At 43.6% G+C, this 17,570-nt stretch overlaps 1 protein-coding gene across 1 annotated transcript; it reads right to left on the minus strand.

Annotated features, from left to right (window-relative positions):
* Window positions 1-16,655, minus strand: LOC121849171 (laminin subunit gamma-1-like). Its single transcript, XM_042334964.1, has 7 exons — window positions 16,518-16,655; window positions 4,089-4,277; window positions 3,271-3,391; window positions 2,486-2,584; window positions 1,432-1,568; window positions 915-1,037; window positions 1-194 (listed from the first exon to the last, which is right to left on the minus strand). Exons 1-7 carry the CDS (start codon window positions 16,615-16,617, stop codon window positions 1-3), a joined length of 963 nt encoding a protein of 320 aa, XP_042190898.1. The 5' UTR covers window positions 16,618-16,655.
* Between the last annotated feature and the right edge of the window lie 915 nt (window positions 16,656-17,570).

Here is a 17,570-nt window from a genome sequence, read left to right on the forward strand (position 1 = left end):
TTACCTGAAGTTGTAGGTCTGTTTCTTGGTGGTGGGGAGAGGGTTATTTTGCGCTGTGATGGGGGCATTCAGTGTCTGGGTTTCTCCTTCCAGGATCAGATCCTCCACCGACGGGTAGGGTTCGTTTCTTTCCACGTAGAATGTGAAGGAGAGGTTTTGGCCATAACTCAACACCTGATGCCCTGTAAACTTGGCTGAAAAACACAGTAAAAGCAACCTGTGGTGAGGAACATTGCTTGGGTTCCCACATCATTTAAAGTCAGTGAGGACTCTTTCACGATTGTCCTTAAAAGTGGACAACATTTTGTCTTTACAAACATAACAAGAGCAGACAAGGAGAAGACTGCTCAGGTTTCCAAGCCTGCTTGACCCAACATTTTATTAAAATAATCATTTAATAATAATTGTATAATTACAATAAGCCTGCTTCACGTCCCCACCCTAACCAACCACCATCAGCGGTTGGACTTTCAGCCAAACTGTCCTCACTCACTGGCACTCCATCCAACTCGGCCCCTTCCCTCAACTAATTCAAGATCCATCTCAATACCTTCCTCTTTGACTGGAGATCTTTCCCCTCCCTACCCACCAGAACAATGCTTCGGGATGCACTCACCAGTCACCAATGCTTCAGATATTTATTAATTGTTCATCTCTTGGCTATTCGCGGGATCTTGCGTGTGCGTTTAAAAAGCAGCTTGATGCGGTAATGGGGCAACAGTAGGGTGTGTATTCTGGAAGAATTAGATTGGTTGGGATGAAAGGCTTTCTTCATCCGAACCAATCTTGTGGATCTTGTGAAATGGGCTACGGGGATTGCCTACAAAGCAGTCGCTATATTTGACGTTTGTTGCTTGTTGAGATTGTTCAGACATGATGAGATGCTCTTACAATGCAAGCTCTTTATCGCTTACCTGGAGCGATGAAGTACACTGGGTATTGGTCCTTGGCCTCAATGATAATGTCTTGAGAAGATGAGGATCTCATGAGGGCGAGATCATGTCCATTGCGATGCTGCGCCTTCCACCCTTCAGTATCTGTTTGCAACAACAAGCTAGTAAGCCACACACTCTTTAGAATAAGAGAGAGTTACAGCCATTTGGCTCGTTGAGTCTGCACCAGCTCTCAGAGCAAGCTATACTTTCAATCCCACTTGACCTACCCTTTCCCCATACCACCACAAGCCTCTAACTTCTTTGCAACAATGAACAGGTTAAGCAATTCTAAAACTGGTTGGACACCTTGTAACAAACTCCCAGCCCAGGGAATAAAACAACCGGCCCCATAAATAGGCATTTTAACCGATGACGTACCAATACCCTAGAATTTAATCTTGAGCCATGGAATCAAACTATCGCATTAGGAAATGTTTACCCGTGACTATTTAAGATCATTCCAAGATCATCGCCATTTCAGTCCTTGTTGACATACCTGAGCCGAAAGCGGACGTGATGCAGTCTTTGCTGTACCCGGAGTCTGCCTTGCAGACCGATGAGTGTCCATAGCAGAAGCACGCTGAGCAGCCCATGGGGTTTTCTACATCGAGGTTGAAGTGGCCTGGCTTGCAACTGCGGAAGCGAACCAGACAACGGGCTTAAGAAAAAAATTCCCTTCTATTCTCTCCTCTCCTGAAGTCACTCACTGAGACTTGGGTCAGTTCCAAGCCTTTGGCTCTGCTCGAATGGTCATTGTTCCTGCGAGATCCCAGCTGGGCAGCGGCTGTCATTGTGCTACGTGACCACAGGAGGGCACCAGAGTGGAGTCGCTGTTCAGTAACTTCACGAGATATAATAATGATAATAATAATCCTTGCATTTGATATAGCACTTTTTAAGTCTTCTCGACATCTCAAAGCGCTTCACAGAATAGACTGTAAAGTGAATTGACTGTATATTTGTGGCGAGATCTTAAGTTTAGCACTTTGAGAACCACTGTAAACCCACTTCCAAATCAAGACTGAACTTATTTGAAATAATCAAAAATTAAAATGTTATGGCAACAGTCTTAAGGCTGAGACCTTGAGCGTGGAGTCCTGTAGCTTAGCGGTTAGAGCACTCGCCTCACAAGTGAGAGAACTCGAGTTGGATTCCTGGGCAGGGCGAAACCTTAGGCAAGTTTTGTTACTCCGCACATCTCTGTTTACCTAGCGGTAAGTAGGAACCCTGATCGCTTTCTGGGGGTGATAATCCCTCAACAAAACAATTTGGCCACTGCCATGTTTCATCCACAAAATACACAGTCAATTCACTGAAGCGCTTTGAGATGTCTCAATGATGTGAAAAAGCGTTAAATTAAATGGAAGCATGAATTATCATTAAGCAAATGGAGCAGGAACTCTGGCAATTTTTTAACCATGTCTAATACATAGGTACTGATAGAAATTGTTCCACTTCACCCTCCTAATGAAAATAGTTGTAAGGTGGAACTCAGTGAATGTGAGGGCCTGAGTACTTCACTCAATCCTGTTACATCTGTGAGCACTTACTAGTTACAGTTGGTTCCTTCCACATTGTACTTGCAGTTGCATTTTCCGGTTTTCGAGTGGCACATGTCTCTACTTCCAGCCATGTCGCACATACAGCGCCTGGTAACACAGAAACATGATTTAATATTACATGGTAAAGTGCACTCCAAACAGCAGTAACATTGACAAGGTACAAACCTATAAATATACAGTAAGTACACTGTACAGTAAATCCTTTGAAGAGGCGTTTTGATGACATGCTAAGGCGTGACATGAATTTATTGTAGACGGTAATGCCTACACGTCCCTCATTCCACCTCCATTCAGCAACCACCCATGTTAACAAGTACCCTGGAACAGCACGGAGAACATACCAAGGAACCCTTACTCTTACCCTTATTAAAGGTTACTTTGGCCAAGTCCCCTGAGAAGTTGTTGAATTCTGGGTTGACTGTAAATGCAAGTTGTTGTTGTTGTAATGCCATTTGTGTCAGATTTAGTATTACCAAAACATCAGTTTTAGTCAACCGCACCTGGAAGTGGGGGTGGGAGGACAATGTGTGGAGTTTTGATGCCCCAATGTGCTCTGCTACAGAATGGGTGGTGAGTTAATCCAATGCATGCCCAGGTGACAAAGAAAGGAAAGCACCCCCATGCAGGCTGGTTAACAAATAGCGTGGCAGTACAAAGGAAAATATGGGAAGATTAAAGTGTAGGACAGATACCACAAATATAAATTTACTGCATGAAATTGCAAATGTCTTGTAGGGTTCAGACCGCATGTGCATTTAGTCCAAGTTACTTACTTGCAACCGCTGCTTGATAATGCATAAAATCCAGGCTGGCATCTGTCACACTTGTCTCCGATCACTCCTTCTGCTTTACATCTACAGCGACCTTGATCATCACAGCTACTGCCTGAGGATCCTGTGAGAAACGGGAAGCACAAGAACATTACAATTCGGTAAACGCAGGCACTTGGGACATGGTAGAAAATATTCAACTTATTGATTATTATTATTATTATTAATTTACGTTGAGTATAAATTTACTGCAAGAAATCACAGATGTCTTGTAGGGTTCAGGCCACATTGTAGGTCTCAGGTCATGTCCATTCAGTCTAAATGCTGTCCTAAACTAATTTAGGTTCCGTTTCCCTTGCCATACAGTTGGACCTAAAGGGATCACTCCTCCCTTGCTATTTCAAAGAAATGTAGACTTTCTCCCAGTTATCCTGCTTCCCATTCCCTTCCTCATTTCCACATTTATTCCCAAATTCAAGTGAATCACCTTCCCATTTCACTGCTGCTTATGGGGCGGTTGGCTGCTGTGTTTGCCTACATAACAGCAATCGCTTTCATTTCCAATCAATTTTATTTTGTAACAGTGCTTGGAGACGTTTACCTCGTGTCAAGGATGCTATATGATTACAGTCTATCGTTTATTCTTGTATTCTCTCCTCTATCGCGTGTCACTTGTCTAAATGCTTTGTGTCACCTTGTTCACAAGGGGTGCTCACATGTTCATTACTGTAATGCGGTCTAAATCCTACAGGACTAAAGCCCTAATGAGATACACTCAGAATAAAAAAATAGTGAGCATTGCCCAGCTCTAAGAAACTTACCCATTCTGTCGCAGCCGCAGGCCAGGCAGCGCCCCCCTGGAGTTTGACGATAGTGATCGGCTATGCATTTCTCACAGTGCAGTCCCTCTGTGTTATCAGCGCAGTTCAAGCAGCGAGTGCCACTTCCTGTATTTCTGAACAGTATGGGGTCCCACTCACACTGGGAAGCCTTTCGATTGCACTTACATGCTGTGTGGGGGGAACAAATAGCTTCAGATGAGCGAAGATGTTGGACAAGGCTAAAATCAACATTATCTCACAGTGGGTTTTTAGCAATATATTTTACAATGTACCAGTCAGACAAGAGGTGAGTTTCGCAGCAATGGTAGCACTGGTGTAGTCAAAGCACAGGAATAACAGTTTACACTAACCCTGCAAGCGAAAGCCTAAAGCATGACCATGTAACGGATGATTGATGCCCTACATTGACTCTGATGTATAAATGGATACTTTAATAATATTTGACTTAATGTCTTATCATGTCATCAGGTTATTTCAAAGATCTTATCGGATTTTACTGTAAAGTTCAGTATCTGTATAATTGCAGATGAACACTGTACCACACAATGTTGTCATCAGATATCCTAAAACAATTTATATTTGCAGAGTGCCTTTCACATTAGGCCACCTTCTTAGTGCTTTGCAAAGATTGAGTGGGAGGTTGAGAGAGGAGGGAATGGATGGGGGGTAGGGAGTAGGTAGGGTACAAGACTCTAATATGCAATCTGATATCATTACAGAGTCTGCAGTTACCAAAAAATAATCCTAATTTTAACACCCTTCTTTTATCTTAACTGCACAGCCACTGATATGACCTAAGGCTGCTCCAATGTATACCACTGCACCACTGTAACTAGATATTCTTAACGTGAATGTGGTCTATAGACATTCCTATACATGCACACAACACACACTAACACGGGAATATTACTCAGGTCCCGGCCCCTTTTAAAGTGCCACTCGCTCACCCAGTGTAAGTAATGCAAACAGTGTTAACATTTCACCAGCTGGCGACTGAACTCCATCCTGTTGTTATTCCGCTATAGATTTGGATTTGGTTTCTCAACTGGCTTGTAACTAATCTCCTTTGTAGTTCATGTTCCAGTTTAAATATAATCCTTATATTGATGTGCAACCATGCAGTATTAACTGATCATTTCAATCAGCCAACACTGTCTGGGTCAATCAACACACCAAGTACATTCTCTTTATCACACACACACACACACATACACACACAATACTATTACACTTCTAAACAATAACGATCCTAATTCTCCACATGCATAGATCCTGATTTCACCACAAACAGGATACTCTGAGCAAAGAGAAGTGATTGTCACACTGACTCTTTCCTCAAATAATAAAGGAGGAAATATTCCATCACCAACATTCCCTAACCCTGGGGAATGTAGAAGATATGGCTTTGCACACAGGACTAAGAATAGGGAATGTCTTTAAAGAAAATCAGATAAATAATGGAGGAAAATAGTATTAAAGGGTATGGGGAAAGAGCAGGGCAGTTAGATTAGACCAATAACTCCAGTGAGGAGGCTAGGACCAGCCCAGAGAGACATGATGGGCCAAATGGCTTCCTCTGTCCTGTAAAATTTCCCTACAATTACACAGTAATTACACTTGATAGCAATTTCCGTTCAGCCCCTTTGTGATGTTTTAATGTTACAGGTGATATATCAAATGGAAAGATTATTATTATTACAATACATTTTCCACGATTCCGCAAGACTCATCCTAAAATCAAGGCAGATAAAAAGTAGAGGTCATGAAAAGAGTATATAGTGAGTGTCTGTGGAGATATATTTTTTCTCTCCGAAGTTTACAGACCCATATCTTTCACTGGATGGAAAATGAAAAGCAGCAAAAATGCCATCTTGCTCCTTTAAACCTTTTTGGAGGTGGCGTGCCCCCATGCCACATTCCCCCACCAGTCTTCCTTCCTTCCCACCTGCACCTCATTTTAATTCCCCAAAGGCCCCATTAAGTAAAACACTAGTCTTTTACTGCAACGTATGTCCTGTGGAAGGAGAGCAGTGTGGTTTAATGCTGCATTAAACAAAGGGGTTTTGAGATTATGAATGAAATCATCACTGTTACACTATTCAGCAGATGAATGGATGCCCTCATGTCCTCATGTTCTACCCTGCCAGGGTCATGTCCTATTGCAATTCATATTCAGTGGGATTCCAAGTCACGTGTGCCCTTTATCCCAGTGGGCAACGCTGTTACTTGCCAACCTCACATTCAGGCTCGCTTGCTGACATCTCAATTAAAAAAAAAGTTGTTTTTTAAGCACTAACAGCACTTAATAAGCCAAAATAAGAGCCACACGGTTTTGAAATCAGGCAGCTCTTGATCGTCAATGCACTTCCCAATTTCTTAACCATTGAACCCACAATCTAAAAGAACATCACGGTTGCTGTCGTGCCTTTTGTAGATTTCTTGTCCACTTAATTTATTTTCTTCCTCAAAAACTAAGACTCATTCGGTTCTGTTTTCGTGTCCTGTGATTACAAGTGTTTTCTCCCAACCCTCCTGCACTGAAATCTGTGTATGGGCCCCCTTCCTCCTCCATCCACATACAGCCATCTCTGCATGGGGTCATCCCCAATGATATGAATCGATAAATGGACTTTGTTCACAGCAATTCCAGTGAGCCAACTTGAACTCACCTAGTTTTTGGGGAGTTAGCTCAGGGTTTGGGTGGACACCCTTCGGCCCATTTGATCTCAACCCCCCAGAATATCCACTTTACCATACTTCCCATCACAGCATCCAACTGTTGCTTAAATTAATAATAATATTTGCATTTGATATAGCGCTTTATCATGTTCGGTACTCCACAACCAGAAGTTGCAATGAGCGCTCCAAACCTGGCACAGCGGCACCTTGCAAATAACTAAACCTGATAACTAATCTTGACCCCATTGAAATAAACTCCCAAGACTGATTTAAACCAAACAGCCGGGGTGATTATCCTCCTGTTTTGCCTGGATGTAGATCCTTGCAGTCATGCGTATAGGTTTCATTGAGTAAACATTTTCTTTGTCTGCTAATCTACAAACCTCGCTTCAAGTCATGTCTCCTCCGGTATGACAACACTGAGCACTGAAAACACAGTGTCAGCAGCTCCTCACTCACTGCCCGAGGCTCTTTTGGCATTTGGTTCATCAGGATTGGGAGACGGGCAGCAACACTGCGCTGAGACTGGTAACAAACTACTTTCCCATAGAGTCAGGAATGGCCTGGCACTGAGACAGCAACAGGTGCCAGCCAGACACCCTGTGCTAGCAGTCTTCTCTCTGTGTCCACCCTCTGCAGGCATCTATATTTCTCTCGTGCTTCAGTTGGTAGTACTCTCGCCTCTGAGCCTGAAGATTGTGGGTTCAAATCCCATGTCAGCTCATGGAACTCCTAGTCTAAGCTGGCACTCCGAAACTGTGCTGGGGTTGAGAGGAGTGCTGCATCGTTAGGGCAATTCCCATTTCCCGGCCAGCGTACTGATGGTCTTTTCTTTATAGAAAAAGCACACTGAAACCAGACGATTCCAGGAACAGCTGCTAGGACAGTGAGACTGGCCAGAGAAAAAGGGACATCTTTTCTATTCCTGATCAGTCGCAGACTGTCCAGCAAGACAGCCGCACAAGCTGGCATTGTCTCCACTTCCCGGCAGCTGATGATTTACAAGAGCCCCCCACCCAGCCCCAACACCACCACCCCACACCCGAATAAAGGAGTGAATCTGAATGAACATTCACAGTCAGTCCTTTAAAAGGCAAGTCACAGACAGTCCCCTCACATGGGCTTCTGCTTGTCTTGATTTGTGAGGGCTGCAGGCCTGTACACACACGCAGGGCTGTTTCCACAGGGATTGCAGTTCAGCACCTACCACTATCTGAGAGGTTACTCACGGACACGCTTACGAGAAACCAGCCAACGCAGACGCAAGACAGATAGTCATCAGAACCCGCAATGAGGCACAGGCAGTGGTTGGGGCGGGGGGTGTGGGGGGGATGGGGGGAGCATTGTTCCTGTCCAAAAACAATAATAAATTGGTCATTTTCAATCTACGATTGTTTGTGGGACATTGCTGTGTGCAATTGGCTGCCGCGTTCGCCCACAAATATACAGTCAATTCACTTTACAGTGTGTTCTGTGAAGCGCTTTGGGACATCCTCCCGACGTGAAAAGCGCTATATCAAATGCAAGGATTATTATTATTGTTATTATTATCGTTAGCAATAATGCTGAGTCGCAATGCATCAATATAAAAATAATTCCTGGGATGTTTACACTTCGGGAGCTGGTTAAAGTGCGGTTGCGACGAGCAAAGCAGCAATTTTAAAGGGGCACTGTCTTCAGGGAATAAGTGTTTGGCAAACTTTTTGAAAGAGGGGAGAGAGGGTCACTTCCATCACAGCAATCCCACGATTCGCGCATGAGATGATGAGGTGACTGAAAATGGAGTCTGAAAACAAACAAGAGCTGAAGACTTTTGCACAAAGACTGTACCTCTTTAAAAAAGACCTGGGCAAAAGGCAATGTCAATTAAAAGGCTAACTTCCTGGCAATGCTAGACACTGCCTGGCAATCCCAGACATTAGAACATTCAACAAGCATCCCAGTGACAGGGAGCAGGGAACATGGGTTCACACTATATAAGGTACTGATGTTGCTCTGTGTCTCATTGACCCAAGGTATGAACTATGAGTAATGATCAGACAAGCTGGGGCTCTTTAGTCTGAAAAGAGACATCTCATTTAGACGCACAATTCATTGCAATACAATTTGCATTTATATAACACTGCACTTCACACCAGGAGGATGTCTCAAACTATTAATATAAGGTATAGAAGGTTTTAAAATGGGACTGAGAAAGTAGACACATAACAATACTTTCAGATGCATTTAGACAGCCGGACAAGAGGATACAAGTTTAAAGTGGAGTCCTGTAGCTCAGTGGTTAGAGCACTCGCCTTGCAAGCAAGACACCTGGGTTCAATTCCAGGCAGGATGAAACCTTGGGCAAGTTTCCTTACTCCACACGCCTAATAATAATCCCTCCAAAACAAAAGAAACAATAATAAATTGGTCATTTTCAATCCACAACTGTTTGTGGGATGCTGCTGTGCCCAATTGGCTGCTGCGTTTCGCCCACAAATATACAATCAATTCACTTTACAGCATATTCTGTGAAGCGCTTTGAGATGTTGAGAAGACGTGAAAAGCGCTATATCAAATGCAAGGATTATTGTTATTATTATAAGTTGCCAAAGGGGAAATTTCAGGATAGACACTAGGAAGTATTTTTTTTACTAAGGACTGGAACAGGTTACCAGGAAGGATGGTTGAAACCAACATGGTGGAGTCAGCTTGATGCCATGATGGTAGGATGGGAGGCTGGGTATTTTGGGAGGATGAAATCAAATGGACTGAAGGGTCTTCTTCAACCAAACCAATCTTGAGAGCTTGTGACGCTGACATTCTGCTGTTACTCTGCTGGTGATTGCATGTCTTTTCACAATTTCGCAAGAGAGGTTCAGGTGAACAATAATAGCAAAAAGTTGAATTTTAGCTTGCGCTTTTGTGCAAAGTTTCATTCAAAAGACTCACATCGCTGAAAAGTTAGTAGCGAAAGTGAGCAGAACGGAGGGTGGTGGGTGGGGTGGGGACAAAAGGTCTTGTAAAAGTAACCATAAAAAAAAACAAGGTGATGTGGCCGAGAGCCAGGAACAGTAATTGCAAAAGCCAAGCTGTATGGAGACTAACCACAAGATGTTCACTGCCTCCTCTCTTGAAGCAGCGACCGGTACATGCTGGTATGAACACATGCTGAGCGCCTGAGTCAGCCAAGGCGTGGATGGCAGGAGCTGAATTCAACATGAAGGTGCCAATGAGCGCAGAGCGAGTCATGGATTCATGGAATGCAGGACGTGAGACATGAAAGCACAGGTGGATGGATGGAGAGAGAATTTGGCTCGCTGGATGACTCAATCGAGTTGAGTCTAACGGAAGTTTAATATCCACACCACTGCCAAGGCTGAAATACACACATCCAGAATGTGGTTGCCTCATCCGTGTCTCACTGACGGAGAAAAAGTGTCCCGCAGCATAAACTGTACTGAAACCCTTACACTTGATACAGCGCCTTACCCATCCAGAGGCCGTCTCAAAGTGTTTCACAGGATTCACTGTGAAGTGTAGTGACTGTGTGTTAGTAGGCGTACATGGATTTGTAAGTGGGCTTACTGCAGAAAAAGCAATTTACACAATTGAGGTGAGGGGCCAGTAACGGCATCACTTTCGAGAGGAGCGCTGTTTGACTCTCAGTGTAGACTCGATGTTATGCTTCAGTGACCTGTTGACAATACGGTGACCTCCTTTATCTTCTTGACGGTACTGGGTACTGTACTAGTGAGGACACTGCACGTCACAAACACTGATGCTACATGACAAAGGAAGCGATGGCATGGGGCCATTTGTGATTGTTTTTCTCAGTGCATCAACGCTGATCAGGGGGACGTGTAACCAACGCAGGAACAAGGAACGGACATTCATCTTTGACCAGCAAAAATACAGAGCTCACTTGACTTTGACCTGGCAAACCTATTCCCTCACAGACACCGGCACCTTCTCTCCTGATAGGAAAACAAGGTCCATCTCAAGATCTATCTCTTTGATTGCACTTTCGGTCATCTTTCCCTTCCTCATCTCCCAGCTCAGGTGCCCAGCCCTCCTGACATGAAAGGTCCCATATGAATGTAAGTTTGTATTTGTAATAACCTCACCAAATGATAGTTAGCACCCACACAGGGTGAATGATGCAGATTAACGCATACGGATAGGATTAATACACAGAGTCAGAGTAATTAACAGTGGGAGGAGAAAGTTATTTTGCTGTTAAAGGTAACGACTTTGATGAGATACGCACATGAACGGAGAAATCCCATCATGGGACGACGTTGTTAAAGTTGCTGCACAGAAGCCTGGATTAAACAATACAGAGACATCAGGGAGCAGGGGATAGGCAGCACATACAGAGATGGGTGGGCTTCAGATGGCGCCCATATACATTGCAACAATGTCCCATTCCCAATCAACAGTGACGCTGAACTCTTAATTACGTCAGTCCACTCTCACTGAGGAAGTTGGTCTTTCCTTGCATGGCTGTTTGTGGGAGATGCTGTGCGCAAATCGGCTGCCTTGTTTATGCCTACAAAATACACAATTCTTGCACTTTACAGTAAATCCCTGCGACTTTGAGACAACCTCCTGATGTGAAAGGCGTGGTAATGAACGAGAAGCTTATCTTTGCACAAGGTAATGATCAGATGATGCACAATGTAGAATAGATTGACCTATTCTATAGATTGACTGCATTGACTTATAGCTTCTTTACATCAACTGGTGGATTATACAGCATGCAGCCCTTCTGGAAGGTGTGGTTTTAGCTAGTCAGACTTCAGCAGTTACCCCAACACACTCTCTGGGGTCCCCAAGCTTTGGCTCTTGCCAATCTGCACCTAATACTTTCTGGAATTAGGTAAAAAGTACCTCCAAGGAATAATTTGCAGTGTTGGCCATGTAACACACAAAGTATGCACCACAGTACACATCCTGGGCTGCTCCTGGGCAGCCTGTGGTGGAGCCGGCAGTGAGTCAGCATTCAGCATGAGCCCACGTGGAATCTGCTCCGCACTTTGTGGCCAGTTAAGGGTGGGTGAGGAGCAGCAATGTTTACTCAGCTCTCCACCACTCCGTGTCTGCCGTTGCCTCCCTGGCGCGACCGCCTCGCACTTTTATCATCAGCATGACCACAGCACAGAGCAGGAGCCAGAACAAAGGGGAAAGCAGAGAAAACAACTGATACAAAGCCCAGGGCTTATAGCAGAGGACGTCACTTTAAAGCCTTCTTAGTAACTGAAGGCAGTGTCTCAGTTACCAAAACTGAAATACTCCTTTAAACCATGTCAGGTCTGAAATGCACCCAGTCTCAGACTCCAAGGCCATTCTGTCTTTAAATTTAAGATCAAGCAGAGGTAGGTATGGAAAATTCTTAAATCTAATATTAATAATAATAAATCTTTACATTTGATGCAGAGCCTTTCACATCAGGAGTAATGTCAAATCACTTCAGATGATACATTGTAAAGTGTAGTGACTATCATTCTGTGGGCGAACGAGGCAACCAATTTGCAAACAGCAATGTCCCATTTACAGCCATGAAATGGATGACCAATTCCATAGTTGTCATAAAGGAACCATCCTTCAAATTAAAACTGAATTGAAGAAATTTCCACAATTCTACAAGATCTTAAATTTGATGATAAATTGGGTTTTAGGCAGGACTCCAGGTCTCTCGTGTTTGCTCTGCCTGGTGATCGAATCTGACTTGATTCAATTAATCTCTGGAAGGACTTCACAAATGATCTCAGTGATTCTTTGGCTAGTGAAGGGAAAAAGAGTCCTGATCACCATTTAGTGACCACTATTCGACTGAACTATGATAATTGGTTATTATTATTGTTATTATTATGCCTTTCTACAGTTAAATAACTCATAGAGGAATAATAGCTATCAACCATTAGACATCAATGATTTTATAATCTGCTCTCCCCAGCCCTTTATTAACATTGAAACCCATTCCCAGGAGAGATGACAATCAGCACTGTAGGTTTGGGCAGAATTCCTCCTGACCGTGTATTTTGCATTTGTTATGATGCCTGTAAGCAGCAAAATGTCTCAAAGCACTGCACTGGAATATCAGACCAGCTGCAAACAGCAGAATCACTTGCTTGCAGCATTGTGTAGGAACTTGCTAAAGATTAATGGATCCCTTTTCATCCACACAGATTTACTTCAGGTAAATAAATTACTGGGTACAGATAATGGAGTGGGTGTTTCTTTGGCTCAGAAACACAGGAGACTGAGTTGTATAATGAAATGGCATTCGGATTCCTGTGTATAAATAATTTCTTGCTCTACATATTTGTGCTATTGGACCCATAAGATGCCTTTGATATCTTATTTCACACTTCAGCTCTGTCACCTACTAAACCTTTGTCAAACAAAGTGAGCACTTAATATTTTTGGATTTTATATCAGGATTTGCAGTATTGATTTAGGAATATCTGCCTCTGGAACCAGGAATTCCTGGGTGTAAACAGACAGAGGTTCTGAAATGTTACCTAGTCTCAGCCTGTTAAGACTATGTTGCCCCACAACTTGGGTAAAACTTTCAAACAGCAGTCTTAATTTTGTGTTTGCTTTCACCTGCAAAAACACACAGTCACTACACTTCACATTTGCAGAGTCCTGTCGAGTATTGGTTAGAGCAGTCGCCTCACAAGCAAGAGAATCTGGGTTCGATTCCTGGGCAGGGCGAAACCTTAGGCAAGGTTCATTAGTTCACATGCCACCGTTTATCTAGAAGTAAGCAGGAACCCGGTTATTAATTGATTGGCAGATCACTGTTCGGGGGTAATAATCCTGGACAAAGTTAACGCTTAACCTTATTTCCAGGGGTCAAACCCGTCAAGACACCCTCATCCTGTTACTTCTCAACTGTGAATCCCCACCTAAATACACAGAGTCTGGAAAATCTGCCATCTGTAACCCTGATTGTATTAATAATAATTATATTTGGTGCAGCACCTTATCACGCCATCGAAACATCTCAAAGTGCTTCACTGAATTTACTGTAAAGTGAGGTGACTGCGTATTTTGTCGACGAACGCGACAACCAATGTGTGCACAGAAAAGTCTCACAAGCAGTCATGAAGTGAGTGATTTTATCTGGATAAAATCTGGATGGCCAGGACACCAGAAGAAACTCCTTCTCTTTTTGAGCGGTGCCAAGGGAACCTTTAACAGCCACCTAAGTAGACAGACAAAACCTTGGTTTAAATGTCTCATCCAGAGCACAGCGCATTGCATTGGAGTATGTGTCGGCCTAGACTATGAGCTCAAAGTCCTGATCTTGAACCCACAATCTTCTGACTCAGAGGTGAGAGTGCGATTGACTGAATATAAGAACACAATAAAAATAATGTCATTGGTCACTGGAGACTCCGCTTTGATCTGAAGCTGGTTAGACAGCCCTGTTATGGTCTGGAGTTACATGTTCTCACATATCACATGCCCCTCACCATCGAGATTCTGAGTAAAATAAATTATCAAGCAAACGGATCAATGTCTACTGCACAGTCACACGCTGTCAATTGCAGCAATGAATATAGCATGGGTTTTATTAAGTTCTGTAATTATTCCACATGCCTTTCTTTGATTTTACCATTTACTCTCTTCTCCCCACCCCCATTAGATTTCGAGCAGTAAAATCATAAATTATAAGGCCAGTGCAACTGCCCTCATCCATCCTTTGACGTTAAACCGAGGTCCTGTCTGTGCCTGTTCAGGGGGATGTTAAAGACCCCAACGGCGCTATTTGAAAAGAGCAGAATCTCTCCCAGTTTCTCCTGGCCAACAATTCCCTCCTCCGCCCCCGAAATAAAATTCACTTGGTGGCTGTTTGTATGATATTACTGTGTGCAAATTGGCTGCCGCATTCATCTACGAAGTACACAAGTCACTGCACTTTACAAAAAAAGTCAAAGGCTTTGAGAGGTTTTGATGCAATAAGTCGCCATATATTAAATCCAAGGCTTATTATACTTATTCTCTAAGCCGGCACAGCATCAGGGCTTCAGAGCTGCAGTGGCACAAAGACTCCATCATCCCTCTTAAGGGAAAAAGACACACGTCACATTTCATCTACATCTACTTGGAATGTGCATGTGTCAAACACGCAGCAGCGTTCACTGTAAACCTCTCAAAGGTCTCAAATTCGCTCCGTTTTAGCCTCTTACCTTCAAAATTAAAATCAGTCAAAACGGTGGAGAATTCTTTCATTCAATCTCAATTTGGAAGCTTTTTTTTATTTAAAAAAATGCAGGAAATCGTTTTTCGAATTACGACTGAATTTAGAGTTTCCCTCTCATCCTCACTCTACTCTGATTTTGCCCATGTGGAAGTTTAAGACAGAATTGTCCCAGAGGCTAAGACCGGGTGGAATTTGCAACCCAAGGGAGGGGAAACAGGAGTGGGAGAGGGATCAAGGTCTGGGAAATGAACTTTGATTTTGCGCTTGCAAGCTCAGTAATTGTTAAATCTGTTTATTGTCCGCTGTGCAAACCAACCAAGCCCATATTTAAAGATTAACGAACAAGTAACAACAGGTCACCAAAATTACCAAGTGCGATGGCTTTCGAGATTAACCCTTTCTGCGCCAAATATCTCACAGTTAACTTTCCTGCCGCAAGATGTTATCGGGAACATTTATCCCCCTCTCCCTGCCAACCCCTCCCCCCCCCCCCACACACGCCCCCTCCCACCAGTGACAAACAAAATAGCAAACACAGGGAGGCCGGTGCTTTCTGACAAATGTAAAAGTCACCGCACTTGACAAAAGTTACTGTGAAGCGGTCTGAGATGTTCGTGTGTACCAGCGGGTCTGACAGTCCGGCAGCACTCGATCCACAAAGCCTATCCACACATCTCTGGCTTTGGAACTGAAGTGACTTTGTAACATTGTCTTCATCCTGACATCCCGTGTATACTTTCCCTAACTCTTTCCCCTCACCGCCACCCCCACCTCCCCCCCCACCACAGATATTATTCCTGCTTGTAACTCAAACCTTCACGGGGTATTGGAAACCACCCGCCCATTCCCATCTCCTTCCCAAACTCAGCGGACTGAGCCCACGACGTATACCCTGAACACGAAACGCATTTACAATATAAAATGACAATACAAAACTACGTTTGTATAACGCCTTTCACGTTGGGAGGATGTCCCAAGGCACTGGTGCCTTTATGTGCATTTGTAAAATTAGTGCATGTGTATTACTTTGCCTCTCAAAAAAAGTTGGGAAAGAAGTGGACACGAGATCCCAGATTTTTATCCATGAGTTTTCCCTTGCGCCTCATTATTTTCTGTCTCTTGCAATTTGACGATGTCTGATTATCTCAGGCACACGTGTATACACTTTATAGTACTTGGAACACACATTGCTCTGAGCTCCACTTTGAAGCATTAAATGGCTTTGATCCAGACTTCTGAAATCAGGACTTCCCACCCTGATTTGCTGCCCTGCCCCAGTGTTACTCATAGCTTAAACAAGCAGGAAAAAGAGGCTGCACAATCTTCAATTAACAACATTTCAAATAAAACCATGAACACCAGTCAGAACTTGCATTAACTTCACAAACAGTCTCAGTACGAACAAGCAGCCAAGCCTGGCTGTTAAAACAGGGAGCCCCATTTCAGCTCTTTATTTTAAATCATTCGTCGGCGACCCACTCAAGCTTTGAAATGTAGCTGGTTGTAAGAAATACCTTGGCGTGAAAACTCACCTACATATTTGCTCCCATCCCAAACGTAGGTGGCAGATGCAGAGGATAAGACGACGATGAAAATGTAGGCAAACGCTGCTAGTGAACGGATCGCATTCATTATATGACACCCGCTGCACTCCTCCTATTATTGATAAGCCTGCTGCCTGTGTTTACTCGAAGAGGCAGAGATAGAAATGTAACCTGAAGGTGTTAACCCCAGTGAATTTATACACGCGCTCCACCTGACTAACTCTGACACATCTGTGCAATCCCCCGCGAGTGATGTGCTGATGTGATTCACACGTCCCGAGCCAAGCCCTTCAGCTGTCAGGCAAGCTCTGCCCCATCACTCGCATCAGGTCTCTCAGTTCTTGCAAAATGATTGAAAAGCCCAGCCCACTTTTGTACCATTCCAAACATTTGGATTGTACAAAGTTTAGAAGTGAGTTGGAGCACCCCTGATGTTACAGCCACGCAAGACGAGAAAGATACCAAAGAAACCTAAATCGTATTGAATTGTATAGATCACAAGACCACAAGGTTGGTTCAAAAGAAAAAGGCCCTTCGGACCACTTGATCTCATTCTTTCAGAACACCCACCCTACCGTCTTCCCATCACAGCATCACAGTTGATCTTAAATGAATTCCTAGTGACCTGTTTCAGTCCTTAATTACCCTCTGGCTAAAGAAACACTTCTTGGTGTTTTTCCTGAAATTGCCCTTTGCAATTCTAAGCCCATGTCCTCTTATTCTAATGTCTTGGTGCATTCCAAAGTACTTGGATTACTTTGTCAACCTCACTTAAATTTTTACACACCTCTACAAAGTCCCTCCAAAACATCTTCTCAAGACTGAAGAGCTCTAGCTTATCTAATCTTTTCAAGCCAATTTGTACCATTTCCAAGGGTAAAAGATTCAGGCCAGGTGGGTGCTGCTACGAGGAAATGCTGACTAAGTATTACATGTGATAGTCACGGAGACTCATCAACTTGCCACCTATTTAAGAGCACGCAGGTGCTTTCAGGAATAGAATAATGTAACCTAGATAAGATATGCAACAACAACAACAAC

Source organism: Callorhinchus milii, unplaced genomic scaffold, assembly GCF_018977255.1.
Source record: "Callorhinchus milii isolate IMCB2004 unplaced genomic scaffold, IMCB_Cmil_1.0 Scaffold5, whole genome shotgun sequence".
Lineage (NCBI taxonomy): Eukaryota > Metazoa > Chordata > Chondrichthyes > Chimaeriformes > Callorhinchidae > Callorhinchus > Callorhinchus milii.

What these genes read in the sequence shown, in the direction of transcription:
- LOC121849171 (XM_042334964.1), bottom strand. Translation starts at nt 16,617, where the DNA reads ATGAATGCGATCCGTTCACTAGCAGCGTTTGCCTACATTTTCATCGTC. An exon ending in CTGCGGCTGCGACAGAATGG is followed by an intron (nt 3,392 to 4,088) that starts GTAAGTTTCTTA and finishes CGTTTCTCACAG; the next exon opens with GATCCTCAGGCAGTAGCTGT. An exon ending in GAAGGAACCAACTGTAACTA is followed by an intron (nt 1,569 to 2,485) that starts GTAAGTGCTCAC and finishes TCGCTTCCGCAG; the next exon opens with TTGCAAGCCAGGCCACTTCA.